Consider the following 18,482-nt stretch of genomic DNA (forward strand, 5'->3'; position numbering starts at 1 on the left):
ACTCTATACCTTGTTCAACCTCGTCTCCTGACAAGTACTCTTTACTCGTACCGTGGTATGTGGTCTCTTATGAACTTATTCATATGCTTGCAAGACATTAGACGACATTCCACCGAGAGGGCCCAGAGTATATCTATCCGTCATCGGGATGGACAAATCCCACTGTTGATCCATATGCCTCAACTCATACTTTCCGGATACTTAATCCCACCTTTATATACACCCATTTACGCAGTGGCGTTTGGTGTAATCAAAGTACCTTTCCGGCATAAGTGATTTACATGATCTCATGGTCATAAGGACTAGGTAACTATGTATCGAAAGCTTATAGCAAATAACTTAATGATGAGATCTTATGCTACGCTTAATTGGGTGTGTCCATTACATCATTCATACAATGATATAACCTTGTTATTAATAACATCCAATGTTCATGATTATGAAACTAATCATCCATTAATCAACAAGCTAGTTTAAGAGGCATACTAGGGACTCTTTGTTTGTCTACATATCACACATGTACTAATGTTTCGGTTAATACAATTATAGCATGATATATAAACATTTATCATAAACATAAAGATATAAATAATAACCACTTTATTATTGCCTCTAGGGCATATCTCCTTCAGTCTCCCACTTGCACTAGAGTCAATAATCTAGTTTACATTTGTAAAGATATAACACCTTGGCCTTCCGGTGCTTTATCATGTTTTGCTCACGGGAGAGGTTTTAGTCAATGGATCTGACATGCTCAGAACCGTATGTATTTTGTAATTCATTTTCGTCTCAACGCATCACTCATTTCCAAATGAGTCGGCATTAAATATGTTTGGTCTTCTGGTGGAACCTTAATTCCGTGGTCTGAAATATGTCACTAATATTGTCACACACAATATAGCTTCAAAGTTCTGACTCTGTCGGAACTACACCAAGTTCTAAAAGAACCTCTTGACTTAACATCCTTTGTCATTGTCAAAACAATGACATACTCTGCCTTCTTTTGTAGAATCCGTCACAATATTTAGAACTCTTCTAAATCTAGCATAGACAACTTCTAGCTCATTGTGCTACCTTTTAAACAACACTTAGTCTAATTTGAAATTGAAATTTTATTTTCATATGTGACAAAACAAATATCGGTGCAACACTTTACAGCGATTTGTTTGTCATTTCTTCATACAAAAACTATATATATATATATATTCTTGGTTCTTCTTAAGTACTCAAGAATATTCTTACTGTTTTTCAATGATCATCACATGAATCATTCTGGTATATGCTCCTAACCTTTTAGAGGACAAGATATCTGATTATGCACATATTATTCATGATCTAAAATCACTCATGTGTTTTTACTCATCGAGTGTCAGATACACTCAAGTCTTGTTAAACCTTCACATGATAAGAACATTTTCTTAATATTTCTATATTGAACTACTTCAATATCCATTCTATGTACTTTGACTTAAACTTATTTTGTGTTTCAATCTATCTTCATAGATCTTGACACTAAATTTGTTTCAGTCCATATCCTTTCATTGAAGTTAATTTCTCAATGAAACCTTTTAATCAAGTATATAATTACATCATTTATAATCAACTATATGTCTCCTACATAAAGTATTATAAATGTGTCTTAGCGCTCCCACTTAATTTCTTGCAAATGCAAGCCTCTTCATCGTCTCTGATGAAATCAAAAACTCTTTGACTATTTCATCTGGTGAAGATTCCAACTCCGTGATACTTACTTCATCCAATTTGAAGTTCGTATACTTATCTAGTATTCCACGGACCAGCAAAACTCTTGGTTGTATCTTGTATACACCTTTAACACATACTTCTGTTAAGTAGTATATTTTGCCATCCTACTAGCATATCTCATAAAAGAAATATGTAGTGATTACTAGAATAATCCACATAGACTATAAACATTGCTACGGAAGATCTAATCTTATCGTAGTCAACTCTTTGAACTTTGTTGTAAACAACTTTTCGACAAGTCGAGCTTCTTCAAGGATATTTCATCCAAGTCCATCATTTTTATAGATCTATTTACTTTCAAAAAGTATTTATCTATCTTGGATTTCATGGCGCATGGCCATTTTAACGGAGTCAGGGCCCATCATAACTTCTTTGTTTGTAGCTGGTTTATCATTGTTCAAAATCAATCCTTTGTCCACAAATCATTTATTTGACCACAAAGTAAACCATACCTACAAGGTTCAATATGTACTTCGATCTCCATGGATAAAACACTTTGTAGTCATGGGAGCCATGATCGTCGTGGCCTCTTCCGGAACCAATTCCGATGCTGCGCTACTCTGATCATTATGCTCAGGTTCATAAACCTTATCAAGTTCTTTTGTCCTCCCACTCAAATACTTCGCTAGAAACAATTTCTTGGAAATAAGAAACATTGACAAACACTTTTGTCTTTGTCTACATAGTGGGAAGAATTCCCAATCAATTCTCTGGGATAACCAACAAAGACATTCATCCGATTTTGGTTGTAAACTTATTTACTTATGCTATGCATACCAAAATTTTAAGAAAAGACTATTAGGATTCATACCCATGCCATAACTCGTATGGTGTCATTTCAACGGATCATGATGATGCTCTATTAAGTGTAAAAGCGGTAGTCACTAAAGCATAATCCACAAAAAATATAATGGCATCAATATTTTATCTCATCATTGATCCAACAAGGTTTGGATACATCTCTCGGATACTATATCATCATTATGATACTCCAAGAAATGTGAGTTATAGAACAATTTCATGACTCTCTTAGATGTTCGCTAAAACTCGTAATTCAAATATTTTCCCAATGATCCAATCATAGATATTTGATTTTTCTATTACGATGATTTCCACTTCATGCTGAAATTTATTTGAATCCATTCAAATGTTTCAAACTTCTTCCTTATCGAATATATCCACATATATATACTCAATTTATTGTTGGAAGTTTTCATGAAGTAGAAGAATCTCCCGCACACAACTATGCCCAGTGAACCACATATATCATCATGTATGTTTTTCACTAAGTTAGTTGCCCGTTCAACTCTTGGCCTATGAACGGTATTTTAATCATTCTCTTTAGAAAAGATTTGCAAGCGCCAAATGATTCAAAAATCAAATGACTCCAAAAACCCATTTGCATGGAGTTCCTTCATGCGTTCCTTTCTAACATGACCTAAATGGCGGTTCCACAAATAAGTGGAATTCAAATCACTTGCCTTATGGCATTTTAGCGTCAGTATTATGTGTGTGTGTTTTACTATTAAGATTTATAATAACTTATCCATCGTACGTGGAGTAATGTCATAATTTGAACAACTCATTGTTTTCATTTGACCAGAGCAAAATAACAATTATTAAGTTCTTTATTATAAATCCTAAGGGCTAGATAGAATGCCAACGACGAACATAATAACACTTTATTTTGTTCCAGACGTGTATTCCTATCATATTCCTTGTCAGTCACTTAGGCCATTGTATTCTTGTATTGCGTTGTTTTGTATGACACTTCATACCAACCAATATGGTACAAATACCCAAGAATTTCATTGTGTGACCAAACGAGGAATACATCCATAACATGTATATCATTTATATACACCTGAGCTAGACTTTCTAGTCTTTTCTTTCTTTCTGCCAATAATCTTTTGTAGTTTCTCTTTTAGCTTTCCTCATTATTCAGAAAAACACTTTAACATTATTAACTTCTAGGTTTGTTGGTCAAATACCAATAACCTTGAGGTTCTTACTTTAAGTTGATCATCATATGACAAGTGTTTCAGATTTCTCTATTAGTAACTTTGTAATATGATGAACAATTTCACTCATAATTTTATCCATCATATCATGACGACTTTCCGAGACCATGTCTATACATGCTAGGCTCGTAAAGTTTTAACCTTGGTATTCGCATGTGCAAATCTGGCTTGCACCCGTTGTATGCACATGTAGAATCTATCACACCCGATCATCACGTGATGCTTCGAAACGACGAGTCTTAGCAACGGTGCATACTAAGGATGATAACTTCATGGATACGTGAATATTATTAGTGCCCCAATAGTTGGAGGATTGTGACGCCTGGCGTCTTCAACCTTCATACATTCCCATGAAACTTATGAGTTTATGTAGTCTCACCAAATTTGTATTCTATCATCTTGCAATAAGGTCTTAGATATCACATATATCTCATACCTTGATTATTTCTGAAAACTAAATTTTCAGCTCCTTACTTTTCAAACAGATTTGAACTTCAAGTTTCACGGAGACAAGATAACTTTAGGTACTAATTGAAACCATAGCTCTTTGAATCAACAATGTGAGGTTTACTAAAAGTTTGCCATAGGACTTAATCAATTCTTGATTCTTTAACAATACGGTACCAATCCGTAAAGTTTCTTGTCAGATTTTAACAGTATTTCTATCTCAATAACAAGACTAGCGCATGGTAGAAAACGGATGCCAATACTACAAAATTAATTCAAAATACTACTCAGACTATGTTTATGATAATTAGTTCATGTTTTAATCTAATTACTAATGAACTCCCACTTAATACAACATCCCTCATAGTCGTTAAGTGGTACACGATCCAAATCCACTACACCAAAACCGATCATCACGTGAGATGATGTAGCTTCAATGGTGAACATCAACATGTTGATCATATCATCCATATGACTCGTGTTCAACCTTTCGGTTTCCGTTGTCCCGAGGCCATGTCTGTACATGCTAGGCTCGTCAAGCAAACCCAAGTATTCCGCGTGTGCAACATGGCTTACACCCGTTGTATGTGAACGTTGAGTCTATCACATCCGATCATCACGAGATGCTTCGAAACGACGAACTATACAACGGTGCATACGAGGGGAGAACACTTTATTATCTTGATATTAATGTGAGGGATCATCTTATAATGCTACCGTCGCGTTCTAAGCAAAATAAGATGCATAAAGGATTAACATCACATGCAATTCATATGTGATATGATATGGCCCTTTTGTCTTTGCGCCTTTGATCTTCATCTCCAAAGCACGGACATGATCTCCATCATCAACGGGCAAGATCTCCATCATCGTCGGCGTAGCATCAAGGTCCATGGCGCCGTCTTCATGGTTGTTCACCTCATGTAGCAACTATTACAACTACTTTGAAATACTACTCAACATGAAAATTTAAAGACAACCATAAGGCTCCTGCCGGTTGCCACAATACAATAATGATCATCTCATACATATTCATCATCACATTATGGCCATATCACATCACCAAACCCTGCAAAAACAAGTTAGACGTCTCTAATTTGGTTTGCATATTTTATGTGGTTTAGGGTTTTCGAGTAAGATCTAATCTACCTACGAACATGAACCACAACGGTGATACTAATGTTGTCAATAGAAGAGTAAATTGAATCTTCACTATAGTAGGAGAGACAGACACCCGCAAAGCCTCTTATGCAATACAAGTTGCATGTCGAGCGAGGAACAAGTCTCATGAATGCGGTCATGTAAAGTTAGTCCGAGCCGCTTCATCCCACTATGCCACAAAGATGCAAAGTACTCAAACTAAAGATAACAAGAGCATCAACGCCCACAAAACCATTGTGTTCTACTCGTGCAACCATCTATGCATAGACACGGCTCTGATACCACTGTAGGGATTCGTTGCATAGAAAACAAAAAATTTCCTACCGCGAGAACGCAATCCAAGCCAAGATGCAATCTAGAAGATGGGAGCAACGAGGGGATGAACGAGACTAACCCTTGAAGATTTCCAAAGCCTATAAGAGTAGGCTCTTATTGCTGCGGTAGACGATCACCTGCCGCTTGCAAAAGCGCGTAGAAGATCTTGATCACGGTGCCACAATCGGGCAGCACCTCCGTACTCGGTCACACGTTCGGTGTTGATGAAGATGACGTCCTTCTCCCCGTTCCAGCGGGCAGCGGAAGTAGTAGCTCCTCCTTGAATCCGGCAGCACGACGGCGTGGTGGCGGTGGCGGTGGAGATCTCCGGCGGAGCTTCGCTAAGCGTGCGGGAGAAGAGGAGGAGAGAGGGGGCAGCTAGGGTTTGGGAGAGGGGTTGGCCGGCCTCAAGGGGTGCGGCCAAGCTATGGCTCTGTGGTGGCCGGCCCCCCTCCCCTATGCCCCTCATTATATAGGTGGAAGCCCCAAGAGTTGTAGTCCAAGTCTTCGAATAAGACCCCAACACAAAAACTTCCCAAAGGTGGGAAACCTACTCAAGGAGGGAGTCCTACCCAAGGTGGGACTCCCACCTTTTCCTTAGGTGGGGTGGCCGGCCACCATGGGTGGAATCCACCTGGGATTCCTTCCCCTTAGGGCTGGCCGGCCATGCTAGTGGAGTCCCTCCGGGACTCCACCTTCCATAGTGCCATTCTTCCGGACTTTTCTAGAACATTCTAGAACCTGCCATAAATGCACCGGATCATTTCCAAACTTGGAATATGACTTCCTATATATGAATCTTATTCTCCGGACCATTCCGGAACTCCTCGTGATGTCCGGGATCCCATCCGGAACTTCGAACAAAACTTCGAACTCCATTCCATATTCAAGTTCTACCATTTCAACATCAAACCTTAAGTGTGTCACCCTAAGGTTCGTGAACTATGTAGACATGGTTGAGACTTCTCTCTGACCAATAACCAATAGCGGGATCTGGAGATCCATAATGGCTCCCACATATTCAACGATGACTTAGTGATCAAATGAACCATTCACATACGATACCAATTCCCTTTGTCACGCGATATTTTACTTGTCCGAGGTTTGATCATCGGTATCACTCTATACCTTGTTCAACCTCGTCTCCTGACAAGTACTCTTTACTCGTACCGTGGTATGTGGTCTCTTATGAACTTATTCATATGCTTGCAAGACATTAGACGACATTCCACCGAGAGGGCCCAGAGTATATCTATCCGTCATCGGGATGGACAAATCCCACTGTTGATCCATATGCCTCAACTCATACTTTCCGGATACTTAATCCCACCTTTATATACACCCATTTACGCAGTGGCGTTTGGTGTAATCAAAGTACCTTTCCGGCATAAGTGATTTACATGATCTCATGGTCATAAGGACTAGGTAACTATGTATCGAAAGCTTATAGCAAATAACTTAATGATGAGATCTTATGCTACGCTTAATTGGGTGTGTCCATTACATCATTCATACAATGATATAACCTTGTTATTAATAACATCCAATGTTCATGATTATGAAACTAATCATCCATTAATCAACAAGCTAGTTTAAGAGGCATACTAGGGACTCTTTGTTTGTCTACATATCACACATGTACTAATGTTTCGGTTAATACAATTATAGCATGATATATAAACATTTATCATAAACATAAAGATATAAATAATAACCACTTTATTATTGCCTCTAGGGCATATCTCCTTCACTGGAATCGATCGAGGCGGCGCAGCGTCTCAAGCGGGTCGGCGTGAACCTCTGCCTCCTTGACCGCCCCTTCACGCGCCCGTCCGCGGACTACGACGCCGGCCTCCGCCTCCTCGACTTTGTCCAACTCGACCTCCCCTCCTCCATCGTCCCGCGCCCTGACCTCGTCGCCGAGCTCATCGCCAATTACTCCAACAGCCGCGCATGGAGCTCCGTCCGTGGCAAGCAAATCGAGGTCTCCCTCAAGTGATTCGCCAAGTCGCGCCCGTCAGTTCACTAGTAGAAAAAGGGGCTTCCGTCCAGGCCTTTAGTACCGGTTCCGTGCATTAGTACCGGTTTCATTGCCCAAGCCTTTAGTACCGGTTAGTACCGGTTCGTGTCACGAACCGGTACTAAAGGTTTTCCTGCTTCCCACGCGCCTCCACCCCCCACCCCCCCCCCCCCCCCCCCCGTGGATCGCCTTTTTTTGCTTTGTAAAATACAAATGAAAATGATAGAAAATTCAAAAAATAAAATGTTTTTAGATTCTTATATGTTATGCAACCTACTATTCGGTGAAATTAAGAAATTCAAATTTTGACTTTTTTTGCAAAAAAAGTTTGAAAAATGGTAAAATCGCATTAATTTTTGCATACGACGTCGGAAAAATACGTATAATATATCAAAAAAATCCTGGGAAAAAGTTACATCCGAATTCACCGGGGTTCACCCGGTTAGCCAATTTTTAGATTCTCAAAATTCCAAATGAAAATATGAAAGCAGGAAGATTTTAGTTTTTTTCCAGAAATTTAGAATTTTAATATTTTTTATTTTTTAAAATTAAAATTAATAATTATAAGATTTTTTGAGTCCTAACATATTACTATTACTTTTAGCAAATTATAAGATTTTCAAATTTTAAAGTTTTAGGTTTTGCAAAAAATATTAAAATTTTAAAAAATAATAATTAAAAAAGTTAATTTTATTTATTTATTCAACATTATTATTACATCAATACTTTTGTTTATTAAAAGAATTATTTGGAATTTAAACGATAAAGAAGTGTGACATCGACCAACATGTTAATAGGATTGATATGATACTACTATCACATACATGCGCGCGAAGCACTTGGAACTGGAATGGGATGGAACTTGGAAGTTAAGCGTGTTAGTGCGGGAGTAGTGTGAGGATGGGTGACCGACCGGGAAGTTTGACTACGGGTAAGTAATTTGACTAGAGACTAAGTGTAGTTAGAGACTAACGGAAATACTAGAAATTCTGAAAAAAAAAGGAGTGAAAAAAAGAGGGTGTGAAAAATAATTAGAAAAAATGGATAATTTTTTTAAACGAAATAGGCTTTAATACCGCGGATTCCTGTGTGTCCACGTGGAGGCACCTTTAGTACCGGTTCGTAAGGAACCGGTACTAAAGATGGGAGGCTTTTAGTACCGGATCTTTAGTACCGGTTCCAAAACCGGTACTAAAGCCCCTTTGGAACCGGTACTAAAGGGGGTTTCTCTACTAGTGGTTTGTGTGTCTTTAATTTTTCAGCTTGTGACTCCAGGGAACAATAGTTTGTGCTTGCTATTTCGACGGATTTGATTTTGCCACGCGAACTGCATTGGTTAACTGTATGTTTCATGGCTGCAGTTTGTGTGTCTTAATTCTTCAGCTTGTTGATACATGTGTTTTGATTTATTTTTACTCCTGATTATGTGGCCTCTGAATTTGATTGTCAATTGTGTGTTTCGGGGTTGGATGCTTCTTCGTTCCTGATATGTTGCCACGGGCCATGCTTCTATGTCTCCACGGACCCAAATTTCAAGCCAGTGCTGGCAGGAATACTTGTGTATTTATCTGCTATGTTTGATCAAATTATGAATAGTTTTCTGAAATTGTTGTCAAACACCCTGTTTTGAGGGGTTGGAAAATCGTCCGAGCTAGCTGATCCCGTATCCCAACCCCGTAAAAAGAATATTCTGTAGAATTCTGTTTTACGGGGTGGGGATACAGGGTCGATCTGCTAGCTCGGACGAGTTTTCGGCTGGTAAAAAGTGAATACAGAACCCTCTACTCGCATTTTACAAGGCAGAAAAATAGGGGGTCTGTTAGACATGCTCTAAGCACAACCCGTCATTCGCCTCAGACGACTTGGTCCGCTGACGATAAAGGAAACAGATGGATGAGGGGATGGATCATCGGAAGAGTGTGTTAGAAGAGTGTGTTGGCTTCCTTCCCTGGGTTGGATTCTGCCTCTTCCCACCTGGCTCCCGATTCCTCTTCCCCTTCACGCTGATCTAGATCCACAAACTCCTCTACCAAATTATACTGTGTTGAGTGAATCAAACGAGAGCAAAGCCTTGACACAAAGTGCCTTCAAATGTATCTAAATCTGCGGCACACTTCCGTATTTGATAGTTTCTACCACACTAGCCATGCCGCTGTTAGCGCATAGCTTAAGCACGGTGCTAAAATTGTGTGAGAGATATCTAACCGCGCCGAGCAACCCAAAGTGTCATGCAAAAGTAGTTTGGATAGCACATTTTCCGTTACAAACTTTCGCTGGTCGGAGCCTGTAAAATGCTATCCAAACTACTTTTGCAACACTTAACCATCTAATCATGTGAATTTAAGTATCGTCTATACCTATAGTTTTAGTAGATAGATATTTATACAGCAAAAAACTTTCCTATAATGACCTAAAAAAGAAGTCTTCGTCTCGTCATGTTGGTCCAATTTCATCCCACCTGAACAACCAAAAAAAGAATCATAAAAAAGAATCGGGAGAGAAGTTTCCCCTACTGAATTTAGAACAAGATTCCCTTCAGCAAAATCTATTGATGAGCTAGCTCACTTTGGTAAACTCTTCATGAAGACAGTACCTGGTGCCATTATCTCTATGGAAAAATGGGCTGGTGATATTCAACCAATATCTATGATGGAGAAAGCTTGGTTCAGAGTCAAGGGCATTCCTATGAACTTCAGGAACAGGTCCACTGTGTTTTATGCTGCCAGCCTTGTGGTAAGCCTCTTTCCCTTGATAAGAATTTCTTGAGGAATTTTTCATATGTGAGAGTCAGAATTGGTAGCCAGGATTTGTCCCTGGTCCCAAACACACGTATTGGTGAGATCAAAGGGGGGGTTCTATGAATTCCAGTATACCAGGGAGCTGTGTGAACCAACTCCTAACCCTGACACCAGAATTATAGTTGCTGATTCTACTCAAGGTGGGTTGGGTGATCATGGGACCCCAAAGAGACAGAGGACTGGCAGAAATGATTCTGATGCAGGATCCCAGTCTGCTCCTCCAAAGATGAATAATAACTCTGATAGGTATAATGGTTCAACCAGGCAGACTGCTGCTGCCGTATATGTTGCTGCTGGCAGGGACAATGGTAAGATGAAGTTATTTGAAATGGACTCTCTAGATGCAACTGAGAAGGATTTAGCTGCTGGGACTTCTAGTTCTCCTCCTCCTCAAAGTAAAAAATGTTATTTCGGGATCTCTGTCTGATGTGCACAAGTCAGTGACTGATGCTTTTGCCCCATCTGTTTTATCCCCTGGGCAAGCTTCTTCCAGTGCCTCTGCTTCTCCTTCATACACTCAGTTTCTTCACACCCTAGCTAAATCTGGTAGTGACAAGGCTTACATGTTTCAGAAGAAATACAAGAAAGAGCTGGGACCCATTCTAGAAGTTGTTAATGAAGATGATATCTCTGAGGAACAGGTTGATTATCACACTACTGATTCTGAGAGTGCTGCAACCTCTAAGATGTATATTAATCCTGGTGCAGGTATAATGGCTTTAGCTTCCCCCTCTAGGAAAGCAAGGGATGCTGGTAACTTGATGGCTGAAGGCTCTCAACCTGAGATTGATGGCACACAAGAAGATCCTCTTTCTCAAGTTGATAATCCTACTGACATGGAGATTAATGTTGGCGCTGATATTAATGAGAATATACATCAAGTAGGTAGTGGCCCTAAGAATGTCAGGATGAGCTCCAGGATTATTTCCCAAGACTTACACTCTACAAGAATTCCTGAGAGGGCAAGCAGATCTGCAGCTGCAAGAGATGTTACAGGTACTAACCTTACCTCCCATAATTCCTTTGCTTTACTTGATGATGATCCTATTCATAATAGGGCCCTTGAAATGGGGGTCAATCCTGAAACTTTCACCATGGAAAAAATTGATTACCTGAAAGATCTTTAACAAGCTAGACATGCTATTACTATAGCTCAGAATTCCCATGAGAATGAAGTGGAATCAGATTCAGATAGAGTTTTGCTTTTGGGCTTTGGGAGAGATCAAGATCTGGAGGATGAGAATGACTTTACTATGGTTGTGTCTAGAAGGAGCAGGAGGAAAAAGAGGAGTGCTGGTAAATTTGGAAGATGGAGAGAGACACCAACAAAATCAGGTGGTTCTCTCAGAGGGGCACAATCAAAATCATGTGCTACCTCGGTGAAAGTGTGCAATAATCACCCTTTGAGTGATATTTTTACTGGAACCAGGTGTAGGAAAAAAACCAAAGATATTTATGATAGCAGCCACTTTTAATTGTAGAGGTGTGGGCAAGAAAGGCATGAGAAAATTTATGTCAGACTTTATCAGTGAGCAGGATGTTGATTTCTTGGGTTTGCAAGAGACTATCAAGAAAGAATATTATCCTTCCTTTTTCAGGACCATTGATCCCCAAGGCCATTTTTATTGGAAATGTATTAGTTCCATTGGTAGAAGTGGGGGATTTCTGGGTGGTTTTAGGCTATCCAGATTTTCCATTACTGATATTGTGGTTGGTATTTTTTATCAAAGTTTCCTTGCTAGATTTGAAACTTAAGCTGAATTGGTGCTTGGTGATTGTATATGGTGTTGCTCAGATATGTGATAAGGATGATTTCCTGACAGAACTTGGTATGGTCTGCAATGATCAGAGACTCCCCCTTCTTATTGGTGGTGATTTCAATATTTTGAGATTTTCCTCTGAGAAAAATAAAGGGATGAGAAACAATAGATGGTCAGATATGTTCAATGCTATTATTAATACTTATGCTCTCAGGGAAATTCACATGTCTGGTGGCCAATACACATGGACAAATAGTCAGAATGTTCCTACACTTGATAAATTGGACAGATTCCTGCTGAGTAGTGCCTGGGAAGAGCTTTTTCCCTTGACAACTGTACACAAGTTGAATAGAGACATTTCTGATCATAATCCCCTCATTCTGGACACCATGGAGAACAAACCAAAGAAGAAGTATGAATTCAAATTCGAGAAGAGTTGGATTAAAGAAGAAGTTTTCCTTGCTAGGGTGGGCAGAGCATGGCAACAAAATGTTAGAGCTACCAACAGCCTTGATAGACTGCAAAAGAAGCTAAAAAATGTTAAGAATTGCTTGAAAGGGTGGGGCCACAATTTAAGAGGGAAGAATAAAAAAATGAGATTTCTCTCTTTCTAGCTAAGCTGGAAATGAAACAAGAACTTGCCCCTTTATCCCCTGCATACATTCAGAAGAAGACATAATTACAGTAGGAAATTCTTGGTATCCTTGACCATGGTTCAAAAAAGCGTACGCCTAGGCGCGCTTAAGCGCTGAGCGACGGCCTTCCGCTTCGCTTCTGGCCTGAGCGTTCAATTAAGCGAGCCTGGGAATCTGGTCGTGCTATTGTTGGAATCTGGTAGAGGAAACGGAGTAGGGAAGGAGGGGTTGTTGCAGGGAAGGAGGTGAGGGCAGGGAAGGAGGGGCAGAGGCATGGAATCCATAGAAGAGGAGGCATCATCAATGCCATTGCGGCTGTCGATGAGTGCCTGAAGGGAGCAGGTGAGGGAAAAAGAGATAGGAGAGAGTAGATGGACAATGAAGATTAGAGAATATGGTTGGTTCAGATTGAGCTAGGTAGGCTAGGGTTTCATATGGGCCTTATTGGGCCAACATTGCCTTCCTAGGCTAATATTGAAGGAATATTAGACCTTATATGCGCTGTAAAATGCAACCGGCTGCCCCTCCTGGTGTGTCCGTAGAAAACGCTTAAGCGCACCTAAGCGCCGCTTAAGCGGTAATTGCTCCAGGCGGTGGCCTACCGCTCGCTTAGCGCTTATCGCTTTTTTGAACCTTGTCCTTGACAAGGAAGAGAGCTTCTGGAGGCAGAGATCTAGAGATAATTGGTTGCTGCAGGGAGATTGTAATACAGCCTATTTCCATAGAATAGCAAATGGTTGTAAGAGAAAATCTACTATTTTTTCTTTGAAAAATGGAGATTCTGTGCTTCAAGGGGATGAAGACTTGTTACAACATGCTACAGATTTTTACAAAAATTAGTTTGGTCCAGTTGAGGACAGAGGTGTAAGATTAAGGGAAGATGTGTGGAACAAGGATGAGAAGCTGGATGACAATGACGGAGAAAACCTGGACAGGAGATTTACAATGGAAGAAGTAAAAAGTGTTGTTGATCAAATGGAAAAAATAAAGCTGCAGGTCCTGATGGAATTCCTATTGAATTCTATCAAGTGTGCTGGGAGATAATTTAGTTTGATATCATGGTTGTGTTTGATGATTTATTTGATCATAAGATTGATCTGGCCAGAATCAATTATGGCATTATCACTTTGATTCCAAAAGGAGAGGAGGCAGATAGAATACAAAAATTCAAACCTATTTGCCTATTGCAAGTTCTGTTTAAAATTTTCACCAAAACACTAACTATCAGAGCTGCTCCAGTCATGGAAAAACTGTTGGCCCAATGTCAAACAGCTTTCATCAAAGGCAGATACATCACTGATGGAGTAATGTTGCTGCAAGAAGTCCCGAGAGAGAGAAAATTCAGGAAACAGCAGGGGGTAGTGTTGAAGATAGATTTTGAGAAAGCATATGACAAAGTTAACTGGAATTTTCTGTTTGACTGCTGCTCCTAGAAAGGCTTCAGTGATAACTGGATGGTTTGGATAAAAAATATGGTGACCAATGGTACTCTGAGTGTGAAAGTTAATGATAAAATTGGTCCTTATTTCTCTAGCCACAAAGGTGTTAGGCAAGGTGATCCATTTGCTCCTTTTCTGTTCAACATGGCTGCAAACAGTTTATCCAAAATGGTTACCCTAGCACAGCAAAGTGGTCTCATCACAGGTTTGGCTACTAATGTGGTGTAAAATGGTATTCCTATCCTCCAATATGTTATGACACTATCCTTCTCATCCAAGATAATGAAGAAAAAGTTGTGAATCTAAAACTTATCCTGTACATTTTTGAATCAATGTTTGGCTTGAAGATTAACTTTGAAAAGAGTGAGGTTATGATGATTCTAGAGGATGATTTGAAAGCACATAATTTTGCCTCCCTGTTCAATTGTCATCAAGGGAGTTGGCCTATAAAATATCTAGGCACTCCTGTGTGTGCCTGGAAACCATCTGTTGTTGAAATGAGTTTTCTGGGGGAGAAAACAAAGAAAAAAATGGGTGGCTGGATGGGAAATACAATGTCCATTGGTGGGAGAGTGATTAAGATTGATGCATGTCTATCAAGCATTGTTGTTTATCAGATGTCAATGAGATTGCTCCATACAACAAATATTGAACAGATGGATAAGCCCATTAGAACTTTCTTTTGGGCTGGGAGTGCAGAGAAAAAGAAATATCACTTTATGAAGTGAAATGGATCTGTAAACCCAAGAAAAAAGGTGGTTTGGGTATAAAAAATGTACACAAGTTCAATATTAGTTTGATGTGAAAATGGTGGTGGAAATTGGAGAATGGATCAGGCCCTTGGCAAAAATTAATGAAAGCAAAATATTTGACACATGGTGGTGTTTTCTTCACGAAAAGAAGACCTGGAGATTCTCCTCTGTGGACTGATATACTACAGGTTAAACAAATCTATCTGGCTGGTAGAAGGATGAATGTGGGGAGTGGTAGAGATACAAGTTTCTGGTGTGATTCTTGGTGTGATCAGGTACCACTAAAAGATAGATTTCCAGACATTTATGATATCTGCAATGAACATGAGGTATCTGTGGCTGAAGCAGCTGCCATGCACTGGAACTTCTCCTTCAGGAGATGGATGACCCCTGACCTGGCTTGGCAAATTCATAGGTTGCATCAAATTATGGCTCCCACCATACTCACAGATGCACATGACAGAGCTATCTGAAAATGGACAAAAAGTGGAAAATTTTCTATTAAGTCTATTTATAATCATTTGTTTGGAGTAGGCCTGGACATATCCTTTAAACACCTCTGGAAGAGTAATATCCCTTTGAAAATTAAAATTTGGCTTTGGATGATCTGGCACAATACCATTGCTACAAAGGACAACCTGCTGAAGAGGAACTGGCAAGGAGGAGCAACTTGTCAATTTTGCGCCTGTGATGAAACCATTTCTCATCTATTCTTTTTTTGCCCAGCTGCTAAGTTTGTGTGGAGTGCTGTGGGGGAATTGATTGGGGCCCCTTCTAGATCTGGGTCCTTCACACAATTTTTCTGGTGGCTCCCCCAATTCTTGCCTGCTAGCAGAAACACGCAAATTGCGGGGTTGGCTGCAATCTGTTGGGCCATTTGGAAACTCCGAAATCGTGCTTGTTTTGAGCATAAACTGGTCAGTAATATTGGGGAGTTAATCAGTTACTCTACTGTCTTCATGAAATATTGGGCAGGTCTACATGGGGAGAAAGATGCTGATGATCTACAGGAGGGTGCAGATGGTCTGTTGCGGCTTGCTAGCGCGACCACCTACAGTGCTGCTGCTCCTCAAGATGGCCCTCGACGTGTGCAACGCCCGCTGCGAATCAATGATGCAAACCTGGAAATTGGTGCTATCGATATGGACCTGGAAGAACAAGATTGATGGCCTCTTCCCCCTCTTTACCTGGAATGGTTTTAGTTTATAGCTAGTCTTTCGTTTTGTGCTGCTGGTGCTGTGCCTCCGGGGCAGTCTTTATATTTCTATGTTGTGTGTCGTTAGCATTAGGGGGCGACTGTAATAGTTTAAACTTTAGTTGTTCTTGCTTTCTCATGTGTGGCATGATACTCTGTTTCGTTATCCTTGGGTAATGAAATCCGGCCAATTTGCTTTGAAAAAAAATGAATCGGGAGCAAGTAAGAAGCGTGAAAGTTCAATGTCCCACCACACGAAACACTGGCGTATCCTAGCTTACTGAGACAAATTCCGTCAAGTAACAACGAAACATAGGCATCCAACGGCGAATAAAGAAACTTTTCCATGAATTAGAAACAAGCACAATAGCATGTAGACTGTATATAAATACATATGTGTATGTGTAGCCTGTGGTAGAATTGACATATAAATGTTCCTCGACCCAGGTGATATAGGTAAGTACATACATGCACAATTATGTGGAAGCACAAGTAAAGCCCCGAAAGCAGAGTCGTCAGCATAAATAGTAACATGCCTTACATAGGATGTTTATTCCTGGGTCGCATCTTATGCCTTGCCAGACTCCTCGCAGCCTGGTGGCTTGAAGGCGATGAAGCTGACGCACTGCACCTGACGGATGTTGTCAAAACCGATGATGCGGACATAGGCATCAGGGTACTCCTTCTTGACCTCCTCCACCTCCTTGAGGACCTGGGCGGCGTCAGTGCAGCCGAACATGGGCAGCTTCCACATTGTCCAGTACCTGCCGTCATAGTATCCGGGAGTGCTGCCGAACTCACGGAAGATGAAGCCAACCTTGCTGAACTCCAAGCAGGGAACCCATTTGGAGCGGATCAAAAAGTCGATCTGCTTCAGGAGGGCCTCGGGCGAGAGCGGTGGCAGGTAAGATAGGGTCTCGAATTTCTTGATTCCCTCAATCGGCCACACCTGAATTGTTGAAAAACACACTCTCAACTCAATACTTGATGCTAAGTGAATTTTTTTCTTTTGAGGGAACAACAACCATTTGCTGCTCTTTTAATAAAGTGAATTTCCAGTTTTAACCTCTACTCGTGCATTTGTGACACTAATTACACTATCTCGTCTAGATTACAAATTTTGGAGTCTATTATGCAAGGTGTGAAGTGATGATTAAGACTTCAAAATATTAGGACAAAGACAATTAATTGAACATATGGTGAAGAAAAGGTTGGACAAGATCATGCCAGCCTTATCTAACAGAACATACATAATGCTAAAATGGAGATAAACCCATGTTCGAAGTTTTCTAGGAGGTGAATTTCGGTAAAATGTTCACTAAATAGGATAATATGTATGTTTCACTAATGCAGAATTATGGAATAAAAAGTGAAGTTCACTTTTTTTAATACATTTTCAGTCCTTTAATATACAGAGCTGTCTTAGTACAGTATTTACAAATTGAGAGGTTTAAACAAAGGGAGTCACTCAAACCTTGCAATGCTAAGTGAAATGGACGGACGAGAAAACTCATGTGGTTCGTTTAAAAATTTCCATACCTGCATGCATCTGATCCTTCCACCATTGCTGACGCTGCTGAGGCTGGCGGCGCTGCGGCGGCTGACTGGGAGGCCCGCGGTGGACTTGAGGCCCTGGAAGGGTGCGACGGTGGTGGCCGAGGAAGCCATCACGGTGGGAGCCATGGTGTTGGAGGGGAGCAGGAGGCAGGCTACAGTTGAGGCCCCCATTACCGGGTCACCCAGGGTATATATAACCATGTGTTCAACCCCGTTTCTTTCTTGCAGGATGTGGAAGGGGTGGTTGTCGTTCGCCTGCTGCCTTTTTTCCTTATCCCCGTGGATCAGTGGAAGAGGCATGGCCGTCGGATGCATTGTGCGTGCTGAAAGTTTCAGTCGTACATGTCACTGGTTATGGTCGCCACATATCCGTTTTTCCAACTTTGCATGTTTTTCTTTTCATTTCATCCTGCGGTAGGTAAGGCTTGAAAGATGCTTCCTGTATTTATTTGACGTTGTAACTTGAGTGGTACAGGAAAAATCGTCAACATATATCCTCCTTATCATGTAAATGAGCTTGTTAACAAATCATGCCAGCTAATTCTGATTTTAATTTAGTGTACCTTTGATTCTCCTTGTAAAAAAAATAGTTGTCGGTTTTCCCATCTGACTCGAAGA

The 18,482-nt window shown here is 40.4% G+C and overlaps 1 protein-coding gene across 1 annotated transcript; it reads right to left on the reverse strand.

Moving 5' to 3' along the window:
- Positions 1–16,638: 16,638 nt before the first annotated feature.
- LOC127331180 (ribulose bisphosphate carboxylase small subunit, chloroplastic) lies at positions 16,639–18,050 on the reverse strand. The gene is made up of 2 exons (XM_051357243.2): positions 17,847–18,050; positions 16,639–17,256 (listed from the first exon to the last, which is right to left on the reverse strand). The coding sequence occupies exons 1-2, from the start codon at positions 18,033–18,035 to the stop codon at positions 16,876–16,878; spliced, it is 570 nt and encodes a 189-aa protein (XP_051213203.2). The 5' UTR covers positions 18,036–18,050; the 3' UTR covers positions 16,639–16,875.
- Positions 18,051–18,482: the final 432 nt, after the last annotated feature.

The sequence above is a fragment of the Lolium perenne genome, chromosome 2, assembly GCF_019359855.2.
Source record: "Lolium perenne isolate Kyuss_39 chromosome 2, Kyuss_2.0, whole genome shotgun sequence".
Taxonomy (NCBI): Eukaryota; Viridiplantae; Streptophyta; class Magnoliopsida; order Poales; family Poaceae; genus Lolium; species Lolium perenne.

Bases quoted from the DNA above. Each gene is read 5' to 3' on its own strand.
- LOC127331180 (XM_051357243.2), bottom strand. From the start codon at position 18,035: ATGGGGGCCTCAACTGTAGCCTGCCTCCTGCTCCCCTCCAACACCATG. The intron at 17,257-17,846 runs GTATGGAAATTT...TCAACAATTCAG, and splicing joins GAAGGATCAGATGCATGCAG to GTGTGGCCGATTGAGGGAAT.